Source organism: Pristis pectinata, chromosome 16 (assembly GCF_009764475.1).
Source record: "Pristis pectinata isolate sPriPec2 chromosome 16, sPriPec2.1.pri, whole genome shotgun sequence".
In the NCBI taxonomy this organism is placed as follows: Eukaryota; Metazoa; Chordata; class Chondrichthyes; order Rhinopristiformes; family Pristidae; genus Pristis; species Pristis pectinata.
In genome coordinates, this window is record NC_067420.1 from 23,107,839 (window position 1) to 23,128,928 (window position 21,090).

General features: G+C 38.5%; 1 protein-coding gene across 1 annotated transcript in view; it reads left to right on the plus strand.

The window, feature by feature from the left end:
* Positions 1–21,090, plus strand: part of cse1l (CSE1 chromosome segregation 1-like (yeast)) — a 34,087-nt gene that overhangs the window by 8,885 nt on the left and 4,112 nt on the right. The window contains 20 exon segments of the mRNA XM_052031149.1: positions 1,262–1,363; positions 1,446–1,591; positions 3,135–3,225; positions 3,405–3,512; positions 3,592–3,684; positions 4,630–4,797; positions 5,966–6,095; positions 6,497–6,562; positions 13,154–13,356; positions 13,449–13,533; positions 13,884–13,945; positions 14,185–14,321; positions 14,508–14,611; positions 15,230–15,327; positions 16,661–16,811; positions 18,315–18,373; positions 18,375–18,527; positions 20,646–20,697; positions 20,700–20,742; positions 20,835–20,920. Coding sequence (XP_051887109.1) covers positions 1,262–1,363; positions 1,446–1,591; positions 3,135–3,225; positions 3,405–3,512; positions 3,592–3,684; positions 4,630–4,797; positions 5,966–6,095; positions 6,497–6,562; positions 13,154–13,356; positions 13,449–13,533; positions 13,884–13,945; positions 14,185–14,321; positions 14,508–14,611; positions 15,230–15,327; positions 16,661–16,811; positions 18,315–18,373; positions 18,375–18,527; positions 20,646–20,697; positions 20,700–20,742; positions 20,835–20,920 — 2,137 coding nt within the window.

Sequence of the window (21,090 nt, forward strand, 5' to 3'; positions counted from 1 at the left end):
TTAGTGTGAAAGGATTAAATGCAATGGAAATTTTAAAAATGCATCCAGGAGAGTTTTTTGTGCCAATACATAGATCATTTTGCTGGGATGGGCAGTGTTCAACTTAATCCAAGCATCGAAGCCAGGCAAGTGAATGAAGTGTCACTGGATGAGCACAACTCAGTAAGTTTCAAAGGAGTGATCGGTAATGATGGTTACCAGGAAAAGAGTGAGACCAAGGGGCAATCTATACATGGAGTTGGAACATTTGAGCAATGTCTCAAATGAATACTTTTCATCAGTATTCACTGAGGGGAAAGACACTACGGTTGGAGATTTCATTTGTGATGATGAAATTCTTGGTCACTTTAAGATTAAAAAGAAGGTATTAGATCCCTTAGCAGGGATAAAGGTAGGGAAACCCTCAGCGCCTGATTCGATGTAAGCTAGGCAACATCTTTGAGGCTGGGGCCCAGGTAGATGTTTAAATCTCTGGTGAGGTGCCAGATAATTGGAAGACAGCAGATGTAGTACCTTTATTAAAGGAGCTGCAGGGATAAGCCAAGTAATGAAAGGCCAGTTAGTTTAACATCAGTAGTAGGGAAATTACTGGAAAAAAAGTTTCTGATGGACAGGATTAATCTACACTTGAAAAGGCAGGGGTTGATCAGGGTTAGATAGCACAGATTTGTTGTTGGGAGATCCTGTCTGACTAATTTCATTGAGCTTTTTTAAAGAGATAACTAGATTGAAGAAGACAATGTGGTTGATGTGATTTACATGGATTTCAGTAAGGCCTTTGACAAGGTCCTACCTGGAGGGCTGGTCCAAAAGATTATAGCCCATGGGATTCAAGATAAACTGGCAAATTGGATCCTAACTTGATATTAGGAGTCTGGGTTGCTTTTGTGATTGGAAACCTGCAATAAACAGTGTACCACAGGTTGGTGCTGATATGCTTGCTCTTTGTTGTATATTAACAACTTAAATGTAAATGTAGAGGTAGTACGGTTAGTAAGTGTGCAGATGACACAATGTTGTTGATGGTGAGGTTAGTCTTGGTCTGCAAAATGATATTGATCAGCTGATAAATTGGGCAGAACAAGTAAGTACCAAAGTAATGTTGCAGTATTCTCCATAATGTTTGTCATCAGTAACCTGAATTAAAAAGCAATAATTTAAAGTAATTGAGTATTTTTTAAACTATTAGCTTTAACAAGGCAATAATGACAATCATATTTACTGTCATTTGTCTAAGTACTTGTACTTCTTAATTTTTCAGGTTGAAGATGAGCCAAACAAAATCTGTGAACAAGACAGGGTGGCTATTAAAGCCAACATTGTGAATTTGATGCTGAGTAGTCCTGAGCAGATTCAGAAACAGGTACTCTGTTAGCTTCTACTTGTACAAAAAAAAATTACTATTTACTGTTCTAGTTTCTTGTTCACATCATATTCTTCTGCAGTTGAGTGACGCCATCAGTATAATTGGGCGTGAAGATTTTCCACAAAAGTGGCCCCATCTTCTAACAGAAATGATTAACCATTTTCAAAGTGGAGATTTTCATGTGATTAATGGAGTACTTCGAACAGCGCACTCATTATTTAAAAGGTATGCCTTTGCTCGGAGGGGTGATATAGTTGGGTTTGGGAAGGCGAGCTGCGAAATTTATGCCCCTGTAGACTTGGGAGATTGCAATTTTTTATTTATGTGTTAATCTGTATCCTATTTTTGATCACACAAGAACAATAAATCAAAAGTTGTGATTTAGACTGTTTTTATTCATTAATAGCCAGGTCAGCATTTTCTGCCCATCCCTAATTGTCCTTGAGAAAGTAGAGATGAGTTAGCTTGAGCCATTGCAGTCCTCTGGTGTTTGTTGGACAAAGGGTTCCAGGATTCAAACCCTGTAAAACTGAAGGAATGATAACATGTTCAAGTCACAATGTTATGTGACTTAAAGGGGAACTTGCAAGTGGTAGCATCCTGATGCATTTCCTGACTTTATCTGTCTTGATGAAAGAGATTTGGGAGGCATTTGAGTGGTCTTGATGTGCAAGTCCGGTGCATTTTGCAATCAAGTGAATGCTTTTGTGTGTCATCTTGAGTTGGAGTTGCACTCATGAAGTAATCTCCAGGTGATTGACTTTCAACAACATCTTCAGTGCACCCTTTGACCTGTAGTGTTTCCCCCTTGATTTCAGTGGATCAGTTTTACCAGGGCCCTCTAATACCACATTCAACCTTGATGTCAAAGATAGTCGCTCTGGATTTGTTTCTGGAATTCCGCTGTTTTGTCCATGTTTAGATTAAGACTGCAATGAAGTCTGGAGCCAAGTGATTTTGGTGAAAATCAAGCTTAACTGCATTGGCAATCAGGTTATTAGTAAGTGAAACATAAAACAGAACATAAAAAACCTGCAGCACAATACAGGCCCTTAGCTGTGCCGAACATGTCCCTACCTTAGAAATTACTAGGCTTACCCATAGCCCTCTATTTTTCTCAGCTTCATGTACCTATCCAAGAGTCTCTTGAAAGACCCTACTGTATCCGCCTCCACCACTGTTGCCGGCAGCCCATTCCACGCACTCACCACTCTGAGTGAAAAAACTTACCCCTGACATCTCCTCTATACCTACTCCCCAGCACCTTAAACCTATATCCTCTTGTGGCAACCATTTCAGCCCTGGGAAAGTGAGAAAAAAAAACATGATGGATTGTCAGTGACACCTTCTGTCACTTAACTGATTGGGTTCTAATTGGCTGGGTTTGGACTTGTCCTGTCCCCAAAAAAAGACAGTACATGCCTGGATAATTTTCCACATTTCTGGCCAGTTGTTAATGTTGTAACTGCACTGGAATTGCTTGATGGTTGTGTGGCACATTCAGGAGCATTCATTGGTCTGTTAGATCTGCAATACATTAAAGAAGAGGTGCATGATTGAGACTCTTTGTTGGAGCTGGTGTCTATGTGAAGGAAACAAAATTTCCTTGGTCATCCATCTTCACACTCTATTTCCCAAGTCTACACTTAAAGTAGTTCCTTGAGGGTGAAAGATGTTGAGCAAATGCAATTTTGACCATTTATTCTTCCTTCCTATGGAAGCATGAATTTATTTTTTGATTTATCATTGTTTGATTTATCATTGTTAGGTATCGACATGAATTCAAATCAAATGAACTGTGGACTGAGATTAAACTGGTATTAGACATTTTTGCAGAGCCCCTAACGACACTCTTTAAGGTGACTGTTTCCACTATTAACATCATAATAATGGCTAATATTTTAATTTTCTGCTTTGTATTTATGTCTTGCTTTTGATTTCAAACTTGACTTTGATATAGTCTTTGAATTGAGGATTGATTGCTGTATTGTCATACTTACTATCAAATATAATGACTTAAATATGACACTTTTTGCAGACTACTATTGAGCTGTGCCATACGCATGCCAAAGATGTAAATGTATTGAAGGTCCTCTTCTCATCCCTTGTTTTGATTGCCAAGTTATTCTACAGTTTAAATTTTCAAGTAAGTCTCCAATGGTTTGAGTTGTAGTTTGTGACTTGCCTTTAAGTTGGTATGTAATTAATATTTTGATTTTCTCCAGGATTTGCCAGAATTCTTTGAAGACAACATGGAAACATGGATGATGAACTTTCATAGTTTGCTCACTTTGGATAATAAGTTACTACAGACTAATGTAAGCGAAAGTCCCTAAAACTATTTTATACTATTAGAAATGTTTAAGCAGAGCTTCCACGGCTGCTTTTAAAAACTTCTGTCTGAAAGAATTTTGCAACTGGTAGCGTGCACTCATAACCACTTTATTCCCAAGGTAATGGGACACTGAAGTTTACTTCGTTCTCATGTCCCGGAACTATTTTTCTGTTGTCTTTGTCATTTACTGAAATGCTATGGTGATTAAGTTGTACTTTCTAAAGTCAGTTGAAAGATCCTGCAGTCATCCATGCCTTTGGTTATGAGTGTTCAGAATTGGCCTTCAGTGAAGACAAAATAGACATTGTAGCAAAGTGCCTGCACAATTTTGTTCTAAACTTAAAAAGAATGAATGCCGTAGAGTTCAATCTGCTAAACCTTTGGTAGTTTTCAATAATAGCATAAATGTTTCTTTTTAAATGGAGTTGGTTAAAATAATTTTTTCCTTAATTGATTCAACTTTCTTTTCTGGGTGTAACAGGGGTTTAGGTATAGGAAAACCTAACTGTGTGGTATTTGTTGCTGTTTTTTCCATAATAGCAGCATTCACCTATGTCTTTATAGCAGAAGAGATGATGATCGCTGTGTTGAACATTGAATGTTCAACATGTTTCTGTTCTCCCATCGCACCATATTGGTGAGCAAGACCTGATGCTGTCAGATAAATGTCTTAATTGTATATCAGTAGCTGACAAAATTTATCAATAATGCTTAAAACTAGCTTTGAAGTGTTAATGGGCTTTATTCCACTGGTACCAAGTACAGATATTCTGTGGTCTGGAACAAATAGATTTTTTTTAGGTCTTGATGACCTATTTCCTGACCACTGCATAAAAATGCTGTGAAAGTAGCTTAAGCAAAAGTCAGGAATGTTCATTTACAACTTGATTCATTGATCTCGTATATCTAATGGCTTTTTTTGTTGCAGGATGAAGAAGAAGCTGGTTTACTGGAGCTGCTTAAGTCTCAAATCTGTGACAATGCTGCTCTCTACGCTCAGAAGTACGATGAGGAATTCCAGCCCTATCTGCCACAGTTTGTCACTGCTATTTGGAATTTACTGGTTACAACCAAACAGGAGGTTAAATATGACTTGGTAAGTTTTTTTTAAACAGGTGCAATATGTTAGTAAAAGAATATTTTAGAACTTAATGTAATTTTGGATATTTTTATTACTGTTCAGAGGTTGAATTCTTTGTATACTTCATGCATTACTCATTTTGCTTGTGCCGTTCTTTCTGGAAATAACAGTTGATCGTCAGCTGGAGGTGTGACTGTTCTTTGTCATGAATCCACTTAGTGAACTGATAGCAATGGTAATTCTCCTATAGGGGGCAGAAAAGATTATCAATAAACTCGGACTGTTTCCTCATCTTGTGGTTTGGTATAAAGCAATTCTGATAGAGGTTTGAGAGGAGGTTGCCTGACTGTCCTCAGTTCATGTTTGAAATATGTTGACTCGTAGGTAGGAAAGCATCCTGGTTCAGTGCAGGTTGTCTCAGAATCAGGATCCTGGTAGGCAAAAGCCTTGCCAGCTTTGAACCACGATTAAATGGTAGATATTAGTTGCCTTCCATTATTGTAATCTTGAGTTAGACAGCTCCCACTTGTGTAATTAGGTGCACTGACATGGAGTCTGTTGTTTGATCTAAGCTGATTGGCAATTACAGGTAGTACTTGATTGTGATCACAGGAAATGTTATGACTATTTTAGATACCATTTGTAGCTTTTTCTTTCCACCTACGTATAATTTATTTCCTCCTCCATGTTGCTTTTAGGTTTGTAACTTGGTCAAGATCAATACATCTGAATAGTTAAGTAGTAACAAAAAAATTACCCAGTCTTGAGCCTTGAAGGTGTTAGCAGCTCTAAATGTAAATTATTTCTGTTTCAATACTATCTTTAAAATGACATAGTAAAATATAAAATTGGGTACTAAATTCTCTGTGTATCATTTCATTTTAGGAAAATTTATACAGAAATTATTTTTTAATGACACCAATCTGTAATTTTGTCTACTATTCTGCAGCACAAAGATGCTCCATGATGCATTAAAACTGGCCTGATAGATCTCGCTGCAATACTACGGGCTATAAGTGCAAATCCATAACCTCAGCATGAGTTGAATATTTCAACTCTTTTTTTCTACAAATAAATAGTTCTCAGCTAGGACTTGCCACAGAGTATTTCCAGACTTAAGATTTAAAACGACAGAGCTTAGCTTACCAAATATCAAAGCTAATCATTATGTATCTTTTTTCAGTTGGTAAGTAATGCTATTCAATTCCTGGCATCGGTTTGTGAAAGACCACACTACAAACATCTCTTTGAGGATCAGAATACGTTAACCAGTATCTGTGAAAAAGTAATTGTTCCTAACATGGAATTCCGAGGTAAATGACTCTAAAGAAATCTATATTGTCAAATACAGAATAAAGGTCTGTGATGTTGCATGGTGGAAAGAGCCAGTTAGGTCAAAATTGAACTCTTCTGTGGAAAAGTTGAAGCAAAAATGTGAAGCACATCACCAGATTTGTATGAGGGTTTTGAATGAAAATGCCAAAGGGCTTATGGGTAAATATGACTGAGAAATTGGGTGAAAGTATGCATGAGTTTAGTAGCTGCCAATAACAATATATAGTGGAATTTTAAGATTTTATGTATGAGTAAATGTTTTAAAACATGGCTTTGTAGCTTATATGACTAAACTTTGAGTGAACGGTTTACCAAAATCAAAAGAATGGCAAAAACAAACATTCCAAATTTACCAACAGCAAATTGTTTTTATTTGTAGCTGCTGATGAAGAAACTTTTGAAGATAATTCTGAAGAGTATATAAGGAGGGATTTGGAGGGATCAGGTAATCTTTTTGTTGTCCTTGCCATAATGAACAGAGGTTTGATGCGTCAGTGTTACAAGTGTTAATCACTTGCAAAACAAAAGTTCAAAGTATAGTGAACGAGTTGAAGATTCTTGTACTTGAGCAACAACTTCCAGCCAAAAACTTCATGTTGATCTTCAACACTTATTCACTTTCCTTGTTTGTTATTATCAACCTTGTGCAATATCCTATTCACAACATAAAGGATAAATCTGATCTAGTTCGCACTTTCAATCCTCCAGCTGTCATCTGTAAAATTGAATAACTCGTTGGCAGAGATGTCAAGAAATAGTTACTGTCAGTGCTTATTGTGTGTTCCATCACAAACATTCAGCATCGGACCTTGCTGTAACTTTGACTCAGGCATGAATGAACATTAAATGCCAAAGAAAAATTCTAAGGGAGTGGTGTCCTGATTCCAATCTTTCTTTGCACACAGGTTGGCCATAGTGTTGGGTATAAGTCATTGTAGTTCCACAATCATTGCTACAGAAGAATTGTAAGGTATTTTTATTGGCCTAATCATCTTAGTTGTTTTATTAATGACCAAGCTTCCATTAAAAAACTACTATGTCCTTAAGTATTGAAATACTTAGGGCTAGGACCCAAGTTAATGCAAGCTTTGAATTATACATGATACATAATTTCCATCCCCTATAACGACACCTCCTCCTTTTGATTTTCACTGGAACCGAGATAACATCCTGAGTCGTCATTAACCAACTGAACAGGGTTAAGTTAAGATCTTTATTAGTCACATGTATATCGAAACACACAGTGAACTGCATCTTTTGCGTAGAGTGTTCTGGGGGCAGCCCGCAAGTGTCGCCACGCTTCCGGTGCCAACATAGCATGCCCACAACTTTCTAACCCATACGTCTTTGGAATGTGGGAGGAAACCGGAGCACCCGGAGGAAACCCACGCAGACACGGGGCGAACGTACAAGGTTCTTACAGACGGGCCGGAATTGAACTTGGGTCTCTGGCACTGTAAAGCGTTACACTAACTACACTACCGTGCCTGCCCTGCCAGCAGCATCAGCACCAAAGCAATGAATGCTTAGACTAGATAGCCTGTTATAATTGATTAATTTTCTGACTTCTGAAGTTAGTACATTTGTAAGGCCCAAGTTAGAGGTTATAATAGAATAGCTATCTCACACTTGCTTAGATGCACATGGAACCTTGCCTGGGGCAGAGCAGCAGACCAGCATCTAGCTACTAAACTGCCTCTTGCAACTTACAAGCTGCTTAATTTATTATTCTCAGGAGGCATTATCGCAGTTTAAGTTCACCAGCGGCAGCCCTCTGAATAGAGTTTGGTATGACACCAGGAGATTGGGAAATTTGAGGGCTGCCAGAAATCTGGAAAAAGGAAGGTGGACCAAGCAACTGAGAGGAGAGAAATGAAAGGAGATGCATTAATGGGAGTGATAGCTTAGGAGGAGAAAAATATAGGAATTGTAAAATAAAATGTAGTAGCCAAAATGCCTTCTCAAATTGTAAAGGTCTTATTGTTATTGGTTGTCCTTTGCTCTCAGCATTGTCACAGGTGGCTTACTGTATGAATGTGTATTCTGATGTGCAGGTAAAGTTTGTAACCATGTTATAACTCTATAGGTCTGCACTTCCTTTCATGTACACCCTGAAGGATGATTTTACCAACCATGCTTGAAGCTGTTGCATGCTGATCTTGAGAACTGCCCATGAATCATGCAGAGTACCTATTATATGATATCCTTGGGAATAGTGCAGCCCACTGGAAATAGTTCCAGAGTTTGTCTTTGACCATTTATACAGATATCCCTCATTCTGTCCTACCTCAGATCCATGTACAAGATGTGTATTCCATGTAAGTTTTTCCAGCACCCTTAAGGATGCTGATTTTGGCTATTCTTTGCTGCTGGCATATTGAGTAGAGGGAATTCATGTGAGACAGCTCAATGTTTGAGGTGCTGTCAGTGGAGAGTCCACATTTCCAAATTGTAATGGATTATTAATAGCATCACTGCATAACAGATCTTCAATTTGAATGCAAGACTGATATTGTGTTGGTTAAGGACTTTTTTTTGGAGTCAGTTGGAGATATGGCTGGTTTATTGATTCTTGGTGCACTTTTCTTGTTTGGCGAACAGTCGTTTGAGATGGTGTTGTTGAGAAACTTAAACCTGTCCACATTTTTCAAATGTGCAGTGGCAGATATTGGCTAAAATGGGGGTGATTGAATGAGGTGTAGATTGGTGCAAGACATCTGTCTTATTGAGATTTATGGCAAGGCCACAGAGCCTCAATGCTCCAGAAAGTTCTCCAATCAAGGTGCCAATTGTTTGCTCAGTGTGGCATGGAGAGAAATATCTCCCAATGTCTTGATCTCAGTTTTGAACATTTGACGATTGTCAGTAATGGAAATATTATCCTTTGAACCAAAACTTTTGTGATACAACCAAGAAAGTGTGTAATCTTCATAATGCATATCAAGAGTTATCATTGGAGCATTCTTGCCCAGTGATGCAATCATGGATCAGCAGATTTGTCTGTAAGAATTCTGTTCTCTGAACTTTTCTTGGACCAACTTTGTTACAAAAATGTTATGTTGTTCTCTGCTTTATAAACACTTCTGGGACATTCTCTTCAGGAATGTTTGTAATGAATCTTTTCAGTTGGATGCAAGCCAGTATTCTCCCTGCTGAACCAAGGAAAATGTTTCTGCACATTGCACAGTTGGCTTCTCCTACTAATTATGAACTCTGTTATAATAATGGCTTCTTCCATTGAGATACTGTAGAAGACACCTTGATGGTCCTTTGGCCCTACTACATTGTACCATTCTGTAATTCCATCTTGCCAGGTGTCTTTCTACAGTTCAGATATTTAATGACATTTCTTTTATCGTAACTCATCAAGAGAGGTTATAATCCTCTTTGGATTTGCCACGTCGTTGTGTGATGGTACGTTGGTTGACTGGGGCTGGTATTTTGAGTAATGTGTTGAAGGTGATTGACTTTTCTCTGTTTGATTCATTTCTTGTCTTTGAGAATTCTGCTGCCTTCAGAATTAAGGAGAGCAATGCCAAATCTGGAAGTTCCATTGGTTATTTAAAAGGGTCAAGGAACTTTATATTTATGTCAGCATAATGCTAAACTTCTACAGTTTACATTGTCCTGGATTTTACTCTGTGATTTGAACCTTTTTTTTTGAGGAGGTGACATTGTTCACCAGTTCAGCATTTGCATTCTGCTTATTTCTTGTTTGGACAGATCCTCATTGTTTTCATTAAACTAATCCTACTGTACCCTTTGACCCTCAACTCTGATTCAGCCATGTCAATGCAACATATTTGAACTAGTTCCTTTTTTTGATAGTCTGCCAGTGAGTTCCAACTGTGAAGAAAGCTTATTTCAGTTAATGCTGAAATTGCATCTGATGGCTCATGTACATGAGCTTTGTTAAAAACTCTTCTCTTAAGCATGAGATACTGGCACAGTTCTTGTTTTAATATGTAGGTTGAACAGTTGGGATTGATGCCAATCTACTCTGTCCAACATTCTGTATTGTATGTGCCTTTGGCAATTCTGACTTCACAAATGTCGAGTTGACTAGTATGGAAGTCTCCTAGCAAGAATAGTTTTGTCATCTGCAGATGTTGATCTGAGGATGGAGTCCAGCTCGTAATAGAACAACTGCTGGCTTTCCTTTGTGCTGGTCAGCATATGTGGATAGGCACTGACAACCGTCATGTGCTAAGGAATAAAGTGGGAATCAAAATTTTGAAAGCACTTCATTCAAGTCGGCAGGGATGTCAGACATCTAATTTGGGAGACATGTTCTGATTGCAGCTACCCTTTGGATCTTGTTTTCTGCCAGAACTGTTTTTACATGGTTGAGAAATACAGCTTCCCATTCTCAATGAGGGTATGAAGACCGGTACCTATGCTTACATGGGTAAACCTGCTATTGAAGTAGTTTGCTGAGCTGTTGCATGTTGATGGCCACTTGGAGCTGTACCTTAGAACTAGGTATCAGTGGGGGCCAAAATGGATGAGCTACTCCAGGGAATCTCTTGATTTGTTCAGTTGCCTCATGAATATCCACTACTTCTCAAGATGAGGCTTTCTATTCCATGTAGTCTGAAATGTTCTCCTTTTTCAGGAAACATGGCTTCCCTTCGGTAGAAGCCCTCACTTGCATTTCCTCCATTTCTGAGTTCTGCTCTCACCACACCTCCCTTGCCAGACACTCTACTCTACCAGCCAGCACATCATCCTTTGTCGTTTCCACCAGCTTGAACGGGTCCCGCCACCAGTCAAGTCTTCCCCTCTCGACCCCTTTAAGCTTTCCACAGAGACCACCCTCTCTGTGACTCCCTTATCTGCCCACCCCTCCCTGTCCCCTGGTACTGCTTCCTGCAATCGTAGGAAGTACAACACTCATCCCTTCACCTCCTCTGTCATCAACATCCAGGGACTTAAACAAGCCCTTCCAGGTCAGGCAAAGATTCACATGCACATCCTCCAACCTCGTCTACGGCATTTGGTGCTCTCAATGTGGCCTCCTGTGCATCAGTGAGGGCAAGCATAGACTAAGTAACCGTTTTACAGAATACCTGTACTCTGTCCACAGTGGCTGTCTTTGAGCTGCTAGTTGCATGCCATTTCATCTCCCCTTCCCATTCCCACACCAACCTGTCTGTTCTCAGCCTTCTCCACTGTCAGGGTGAGACCAAAGGCAAACTAGATGAACAGCACCTCCTATTCTGCTTGGGGAGTCTACAACCCAATCATATGGCCATAGAATTCTCTAATTTCAGGTAACCTGTACCCCTGATGCTCCTTTCTCCCTCCTGATTAATCCACACCAACCTCCCCCCAACAGCCCCTTTTAACAGTTTCATTCTCCTCTCCCACCTGGTTCCCATCTGCCTATTACCCACACATTTTACCAACTGGATCTCCTATCCCCTGCCACAACTAGTTCCACCTGCCCATCATCCCTCCCTTAATTTGTTCCAATTATCATCTTTCTTATCAGATTCCAGCATCTGCGGCCTCTCCTCTCTTCACATCACCTTCCGCCTATCTCTTATCCCCACCTTCCTCCATCTGCTCCCTTTATTCTCTCTCCTTGCCTATTTCTACCTATCATCCACCAGCAGCTGTTTCCCAATTCCATACCTCCCCCACCTGGCTCCTTTTGCCCATCATCTCTTTGCCTAGTTCCATCATATCACCTGCCAGCCCCCTGCCTCACCTCTCCCTCTCACCTATTCATACTGGCTCTCTCCCTTCACACTCAGTCCTGATGCTGGGTCTCAACCCGAAATGTCGACTGTTTCTCTGCCTCCACAGATGTTGCCTGACCTGCTAAGTTGTTCTAGCGGTTTGTTTTTTGTGCTCCAGATTACAGCATCTGCAGTCTCTTGTGTCTGAATCCACTACCTGAAGCTCTGTATACCCAACACATATATCCTAGTAGTTACTTGAGAGCAGACTTCAGGAGGGAGTGCAAAGTTAATCAAGAATCCCTAGGTGGGATTGGTTGATTTAAATGTTGTGGCATCAGCATTGAGCATGTTTGCAGACTTGTTGCAGAAATTACTGAAATGAAGGGAGGACTGATAAAGATATTTGCTTGGAAATGAAGATCCTGGAGATGGAAAATGTAAACTGCTGGAGGAACTCCTGCGGGCTGAGCAGCATTTGTGGCGGGGCGGGTGGGAAGAATTATCAATGTCGACGATTCTTTCCCCCCCAACCCCCCCCCCCCCCCCCCCCCCCAAATAGATGCTGTTTGACCCACTGAATTCCTCCAGCAGTTTGTGTTTTGCTCCAGAGTCTGGCAGGAGATGTGCTGGCAGGATGTAATCCATTGGAGGAAAACAGGGAAAAATAGCATCAAAGTTAAAGGTGACCATAACACAGTACAGCAGTGGGGTCCAGGAACACTAAATTGGAAATAGACTGAAGCGGGAAAACCCATCAGCCAGTAAATAACAGCAGAAAGCCCAGATAAAAATTCATTGAAAATATGTCACTGAGCAGCAGATCTAAGAAGGCGCAGCTGAGTCTTCAGACTTAATCCATTGCAGATATGTCCAAGGAAGTCTGAAATTTAGCTTCCAAATTCTTGGAAAAGAACTGTGGTCACTGAGGGAAGGGAGAGACATGATGGAGAGTAGGAAGTAATGTTTAAAGTGGCAATTATAACTGCCACTGCATTGAATCCAAATCGGAAGTAGTTTATTTGGTAAGAAACAATACTATTTTAGCTTAATTACCTTTATCATCCTAAGAATTTGTAATTTTATGAGTTGAAGATCGGGGTTCGATTCCCGTCGCTGTCTGTAAGGAGTTTGTACGTTCTCCCGTGTCTGCGTGAGTTTCCTCCGGGTGCTCCGGTTTCCTCCCACGTTGCAAAGACGTACGGGTAGGTTAATTGGGTTTAAGATGGGCGGTGTGGACTCGTTGGGTCTGTTACCACGCTGTAAATAAAATTCAAAAAAATTTAAAATTCCTATTTTCACCTGATTCCTTGCAAAAAAAGAACTTTTTTATTAATTTATCATTTTTGCAGACATTGATACCAGACGAAGAGCAGCTTGTGATTTGGTGCGTGGTCTTTGCAAATACTTTGAAGGGCCTGTAACGGCGATATTCTCTGGCTACGTCAATTCTATGTTGCAACAATATGCCAAAAATCCTTCTATTAATTGGAAGCACAAAGATGCTGCAATTTATCTTGTGACATCACTTGCCTCCAAAGCTCAAACTCAAAAGGTACTGTTTTTGACTATGAGGAGCATTTGTATTTTGTTTTGCTTTGAATATTAACTGGTATATTTTTCCACCCACCCCTTCATTATTTTCAGCATGGAATAACTCAAGCAAATGAGCTCGTAAATCTAACAGACTTCTTTGTTAATCACATACTGTCTGATTTGAAGTCACCAAATGGTAAGTTGAAATGTTCCATGAAAAACTTAAAGTAAGTCAAAAATGCAGCTTTGTAAACTGTATACTGTAGTTTGACATGCGGAGGGGTCTATTGCTTGAAGCTGCTTATTTAATGATGGTGCAAATGCATGCAGATAAAATGTGACCGATTTAATGCAGCTTGTTCAATGTATGTATTGTTTGCTCCTATAGTTCTGGTACTAATTGTTTTCGACTATGTATTGCAATATGCATGTGTTGCGTAGTATAGACAGTGAAAAGTATTTTTTGGCATATAGATTTATAGTCTTGCTTTGGCATGACATCAGTGAAACTGTATATGGTCTGAGTGCTTTATATTTTGTTTACAGTGAATGAATTCCCCGTACTGAAAGCAGATGCCATAAAATATGTTATGATTTTTCGGAGCCAGGCAAGTTTTGCAATTCCATATATAATTACATAATTTAAATCTCTGCTTAACATAAGCAAAATATTAATTCCATAAATGTGTTTATAACAATGCATTATTGTTGTGTAACAAGTTAAAGTTTAATTTGTAAATAGGGATATGTAGCTTAAGTTTCAATTTAATTTGTTCTGACATTTTTGGGTGTTTTTCAGTGTCTATTAGAGTATTGCTACTGTAAAAGTAACATGTTAATTTAACAGCTTCCCAAGGAACAACTTTTGGTGTCCCTCCCACTGTTAATTAACCACTTACAAGCAGAAAACATTGTTGTTCATACATATGCCGCTCACGCTATTGAAAGGATATTCACTATGAAAGGACCTAACAATGCCACTTTGTAAGTATCTCGACATACTATAGCAGTTGAGGTTTTTCTAGTTTGCAGTTTTTCTAGTTTGCAAAGGTGTTGATTTCTGACTTTCATGTTTTGAGTTCTGTTAAATAAATCAGTACCAAGTTACAAAATCTTTTGGTGAAAGGTGTCAGTTGTGTAAGTGGTGAGTTAATATATTTCTGTTTCCAGAATATCTGCTGTGGAGTTGGCCCCTGTTGTTGAACACCTGTTAACAAATCTTTTTAAAGCCCTGACTTTGCCTGGGTCTTCTGAAAATGAATACGTTATGAAAGGTGAGAAGAATGTGTTGACTGGTCAGCTTTAGATTGGTTCATTGAACTTCAGATGATGTTCCAAAGTTGAGTTCTGCTGCTTTGAACTCCAGTGAATTTATAGAAGTGTTTTTGAAATGCACATATCACCTGATGTACCAAAAGGAGAGGGGTTTACATCGGAGCCCACCACCTAGATCTGGATCTTTTAAGTACATCAGAAAATAGTCGAATAGTGAGAGAAATCCTTTCAAGGTGAAAATGGCGTTTTGGCATAGTTTGAACTTTGCAAAAATAGGAATCTGAAATACGCTTTGCATATTCATATTTAAGAGAATTAAGATGGCATTTACGGAATACTTAAATGAATGGCTGCCCTCTTCAGTTCCATTCAGCTTGGATACTCTTCTGTTTATCAGAAAATGAACAATGAATTACTCCAAAAAGTGTCCAGCCATTCATCAACCGGAGGAAAGAAATGATAAATGTTGCATATTGTGCATTCCAAATCACTTGTTGGCGTACATGTCATTGTTGTATGTTTTTAAACCAGCTCATTCAATTAGCTGTCCACCCATAGCAAGGGGAGAATGCTTAAGGAAAGAATGTCCACTGAATATGTTCTCTTTCTATTGACAGCTATTATGAGAAGTTTCTCACTTCTTCAGGAAGCAATTGTTCCTTATGTTCCCACACTGATTAGCCAGCTAACACAGAAGTTATTGGTAGTTAGCAAGGTAATGTACCCTTTTCCAAATTCTGTATGTATATTGTTTATAGTAAAATTAAATTTGAATGTTCAGAATGCTTCTGTTTGAGTGAGCAAATTGATTTGTTCTTTTTCATCATTTTAGTTTTAAGCATGATCACCACCGATTTTGATCTATTTAGGTTTATTCAAATAACTATCAAAAGTCATTTTCATAGCTTCTCTCAGCAAATGTTTCTGACTTTGAGTTGCTCTTGGTGAATTCCAAAATAAATAGTCCTGTATCCACCTACGATAACCAGTGTTCAAGCTATTCAGCAAATATCAGACCACTCCTCTTGCATACCCATGACAACATGAACAAAAGTTCTCTTGCTGCTCACTCCACTTTACTTCCTCATCTGCCACTTCAACACAGTTGCTGTTACTTTGTTACAGATGTCAGTGTTCCCAAACTTTTTGATACCCATTGCCAAGACTTATTTTCACTATTTCACCCCCTCTGTCCATCAGCTTCTTCCTTTTGGGTATCTTTCTATATTTGATCAGCACAACATCATGCTTCTTCATTCTTTCCCATCCCATCCATTTTTGGGGACTAAAGACCTCTTCTGTCCCCACCACTACTCTCAACAACAGACGCTTTTTCACACTTTAAGAATTGTTGTTCTACTTGTACTCATCTGTGTGGTGCTTTGTATCTCATTGGTGATTGCCAGCATGGCTTCACCTACCTCATTTTCTATTCTTTTAACTTGCCTTGAGTTATCTCCTTTGAGCTTGCAGCACCATGTGAGTTCAACCATTTTTTTCAATTACATATGCAGGCATGAATGATGATGTTGCTTTTCAAACAGATCTCTACCTTTTGGAGACTGAAAAGTAGCTCTGTGATACACCATCTTCCCCATCCCCTTTTACTGTATTGTGACTCTTGAAAGAGATCAATTTTTTTTCCCCAAGCTCACTAAGCTTCACCTTTTGAACATCTTCCCATTCTTGTTTCATTCTTCCTGTACATGTTATCATTACTGTTGGGTCTTACACAGAATAACTATGTGACCTTGATACTTTACTTCTGGGTTAATGTGCATTTGCAGTGCAAAAAGGTGCTATGTTGACAGATGCACCATTTTGTACATGACATGATAAATTGAGGGCCTGTAGGATAACTCAGATGAACATTCAACATCCATGCCATGTCAAAAGAATATTCTTTGGGTTTCTAATCAATATTTCCCAGTCAAATAATGGGTTATTTGATCATTTGTTGGACTTGTATTAACCTTTAATTTGTTTACTTATTTTCTGTTGGTCAACATTAACAGTTGATACTTAACTTGAATTTGCTCTTGTCCTAGAATCCAAGCAAGCCACACTTCAACCATTATCTATTTGAGTCCCTTTGCCTTTCTGTGCGCATAACATGCAAACCGAATCCTATAACTGTGAGAAGTTTTGAAGAGGCTCTTTTCCCAGTGTTTACTGAAATATTACAGAATGATGTGCAAGGTGAGTATTGTTTAAAAATATTTCATTAGTTACACAGTTTACTTGAAGGTTACAGTGTTTTTGACCGAGCATTGCTTCAAAATACATAGTACATACAATATGAATGATTGGAATCAGATTAACTATATCTCCTTACCAGCTAAGCTGGGGAAAATATATAGTATGTTACTGATCTGTGTGCTTAATTGTAGAAGTCATTGAGGTGTTTGGTGGGCTTCAATGTACAATTTGAGGCAGACTATTGTAATTGGTGTCAGCAGTATGCCCTACACAGCATTAGTTGGGACACTATTATTAACATTCTTTTGGCACCTGAAGCTCACAAAAGTCCACATTGTGCTTCACTAGTCTGTTTTGAGATGATGTCTGTTAGGTTGGTGAGGCAGATGGAAGGATGGGGATTGTAGAGTAGAAGACATGAGTAGTTCAGGGTGGGCAGGTACTCAGACTGCTGCATCGGGTGCATAGTGGTTAAGTTACTGGACTATTGATTGGAAGATGTGAGTTGAATTTCATGACAGGAGGATATTTTAATACAAGTAATTCAATATAACTGGATTTTTTTTTTAAAGAACTGCGTAACCAGCCATGGAATTATTGTCATGGGTTGGGAATGGCATAGTGGAGGATATAATATATCTGCTGCTTTTACAGCTCTAGTGACCTGGAATCAATCCTGATCTCCAGTGCTGTCTGTGTGGAGTTTGCATGTTGTTCTTATGACCCCATGGGTTCTAGTATTCTCTTGGTATTCTGCTTTTCTCCCACATACAATGACTGGGAAAGTAGATTAATTGGCCATGGTAAATTGCCCATAGTGTGTCGGTGAGTAGTAAAATCTGGAAGGAGTGATGATGATAGTGGGGAGAATTAAGTGGGACAGTATTGATTTAGTGTATATGGTTGGTGTAGACTTGGAGTTGCAGTTTCCATTCTGTATGGCTCTGATTCTATGGCTAACATTTTTTCAGAGAAAGAAATCGGTCATCCTTGCCTGCTCCTGACCTATATTTAACTCCAAATCAATCAATAACAACTAATCCTAACTGCCCCCTTGGGTAGGGGGCAAATGGGAATGGATAATAAATACTAGCATTGCCAAGCAGCATCCATCTCACATGACCCAATAAATAACCTAACCAAGTCCCATTAAGAACAATTATTTGTTGCATAATTGCCAAACTTCCATGCAGAAGATGCTTTACTTTTCCGTGTTTCAGTTAGTCCTGTAACATGTATAGGTTGCTTCTTTGATATTTAAACAGTATCCTACTTCCAATGAACTGACAGTGCTGAACATCTACTTAAGAGCCTGTCTGTAAGCTAATTCAGGTAGGCAAACATATACACAGTGACTTGGCCAGATTTTAAATTGGTTGTCCCCTAATTTTCACATTAATGACAAATGGCAAATAGTTTCAGATATCCTCTGCCTTCATCAAACTAAAAAATTTTGGATCACTACATGCCTTAACATTGTCTTTTTTTCCTCTCCTTTTTTAGAATTCCTCCCTTACGTGTTCCAAGTGATGTCACTGCTCCTTGAAATACACAGTGCTGAATATTTCCCCGTGCTACATGGCTCTGTTCCCCCACTTGTTGCAACCACTTTTGTGGGAAACGTATTGGGAAACATCCACCTCTTGTCAGACTACCTTCAGGCCTTTCCTGGAGAAAGGAGCAAATTCTATTTCTACAAATGCCGCTGATAAAATTGTACGTTTTTTCTTTAACTTTTGCAAATATATTGTGCCTCAAAATAAGCATGAAATATTTCTGATTTAAAATAATTGGGGTATTGAATCAAAAAATATTTTTTAAACAATTGTGTATGTATGTTGTGTCCCTAAAGTCTTAAGAATCAGAACACTAACTAGTCTGAGAGATATGGAAAGGACCTTTCCACTTCAGTAAGATTGTAAAACTACAGTGGAAGGGAAAGCTTGACAAGAAGCTTAATGTGAAGCTAATTCAGAAGAATTGTTCTTCTGAACCAATTCATAATTATTTTATATGTTTATGACCAGTCCTTACTAGTTAAAATTGGGCGATAGTCCTTTGAGTCAGCTTGGCTTTTCAGCTTTCATCTCCTGTACAGGGATAGCAAATACATCATGAAAGACAATTAATTTTTAAATATATGAACAACTGGTATGCCCTATTATGAACCTGAAGTATTTTTATTCATCTTTCATTGATGCTATTACGCGATGTTGCTTTCTCCAAAATGTCATTTGCTTTTCACTTCTGTAAATCACTACCTATATGTGGAGACGTTGATGTCAACCTTAATGAATTTGTCTATAGTGAATGCATTCTTTGGAAACTTCACCAGTACTTTCTTGGCAAAGTCTGCAAAGAATGCGTTCACTATGAAGTCTAGGCATCACGATTTTGATTCTTTTCACGGATTTTCCAGAAAAAATACTGTAGCCAAAACTAAATTTATTATTTTGCTGTTTATATTTGACTTTTTGGTTGGAATTTTGTTAGAAAACTTTAAAGAAAAGAACTGCAATTTTACTGCAATTGTGGTTGAATATATTTTGTTCATATCTCTTTGAGATCAATGGTTTTAGGGTTCCTTAAACTTTTTTACACTCAGTAGTATGCTTAGTATTTTTTTCCTTACCTGTTTAACATTTAGAATACAGTAGTTTTGCACAATTTGGTGGACATAAGTTTTAACTGGTGGAAGCAACTTAGATTACTTGGAATGTGCACTTGGGTGTAATTGTTCAATTGTTTAATTTAAAAATGCAACTTTTAAAAATTTGTGAGAAATTTAGGTCTTTATGGATTGAAGAAATATAGAGAGCAGCATCATTGTTTTATGTTGATTATATTCAAGTTGCAGTTTTATCTTTTATTCCATTGCCTTTTCAAGTGCATCTTTGTTATCATATTCCATCTTCTAATGGTATAATGCTCTTAGAATGGGTAGGAAATGTTAACAAAAAAATAGACATTGCTCTTAATATTTTTGAATTTTGATATTATTACATTGGTTGACGCTAAAAGTGAATGAGAAGGGTGAGATTCCAAATTCGAATAGCTAAGATCTTTGCTTAATATAGGAACTTCATTTGAATCACCTTATAATATTCAACTGCATTACCTCTTTTAGGCTGGTCTTGATTAGAAGAGGTGGATTTCAGCAAGCAGGTTAGGTTATATTGATCACTGCTAAAGGCAGTTAAGTTGATCTGTTATTGAAAAAGAAGCACTCTAAAGAACATCTGAACACCTTTCAATGAATATCAATGTGTGTTCACTCTGTTACAGGATAGATGGGCAAAATGGTACAACACTGAAGATCAAATCATTAATACCTGGGTGCACTTAGTCATTTTATATGGTACACATTCCCCCCCCCCCCCCCCCCAAGGTTATGACAGGGTTCTGTTCCTGCAAACTGTTTGTGACCCGAACAGTTCACAAGTCAGAAGTGTGACAGTGAACCGAATTCACCTGTGGCAGAAGATCCCTGCAGCAGCCAGCAAATCCATCCTGCCAGTCTCCCAAACGCCTTGTTCGTATGTACGGGCTGTACGTAGGATGGGTGTTCATAAGCTGGGGAGAACCTGTATATTTGTGGAATCATCTGAAAAAGATTCTTTGAGATTTCTGGCAAGAGGAATGCACGGACAGGGAAAGTCCTGGCCTCAGAAGAAGGGTGAAGAGATGAAACTGGTAACCACATCAAGGACAAATATGAATTCTTGACCAGTATTGGTCTTTGGTGGCAACCACAGATTAATGCAGATTCTTGGAAGGGACATAAGGGTATTGACTGGATTTTTATCTGACTTGGTTTCTTTCTTCAAATCATAGCCAGGATTGCTCGGAGTCTTCCAAAAGCTAATTGCATCCAAAGCAAATGATCATCAGGCTTCTACCTGCTTAACAGTATAATTGAGCACATGCCTCCGTAAGTAAATACCAAGTTTATGCAACTTCTCAGGCAATTAACAACTGATAACCTGTGCTAATAGATTGTCCTTGTGTTTTTTAATCTGTCAGCGATGTCATACACCAATACCGGAAACAGATCTTCATTTTGCTTTTCCAGCGACTTCAGAATTCGAAAACAACAAAATTTGTTAAAAGTAAGCTCATTTTTTCCAAGTAATTCATTGAAATTTTATGTTTTTTTATTTTTGCAAATTGACAAAGCTCTGATTTTTCTCTTCCATTCCATAATTGCCTGATTGGCCCAATAAATACCAAGATGTGATACAATTAGATTGCACGTGCACACTTTACTAATGCTGTATTT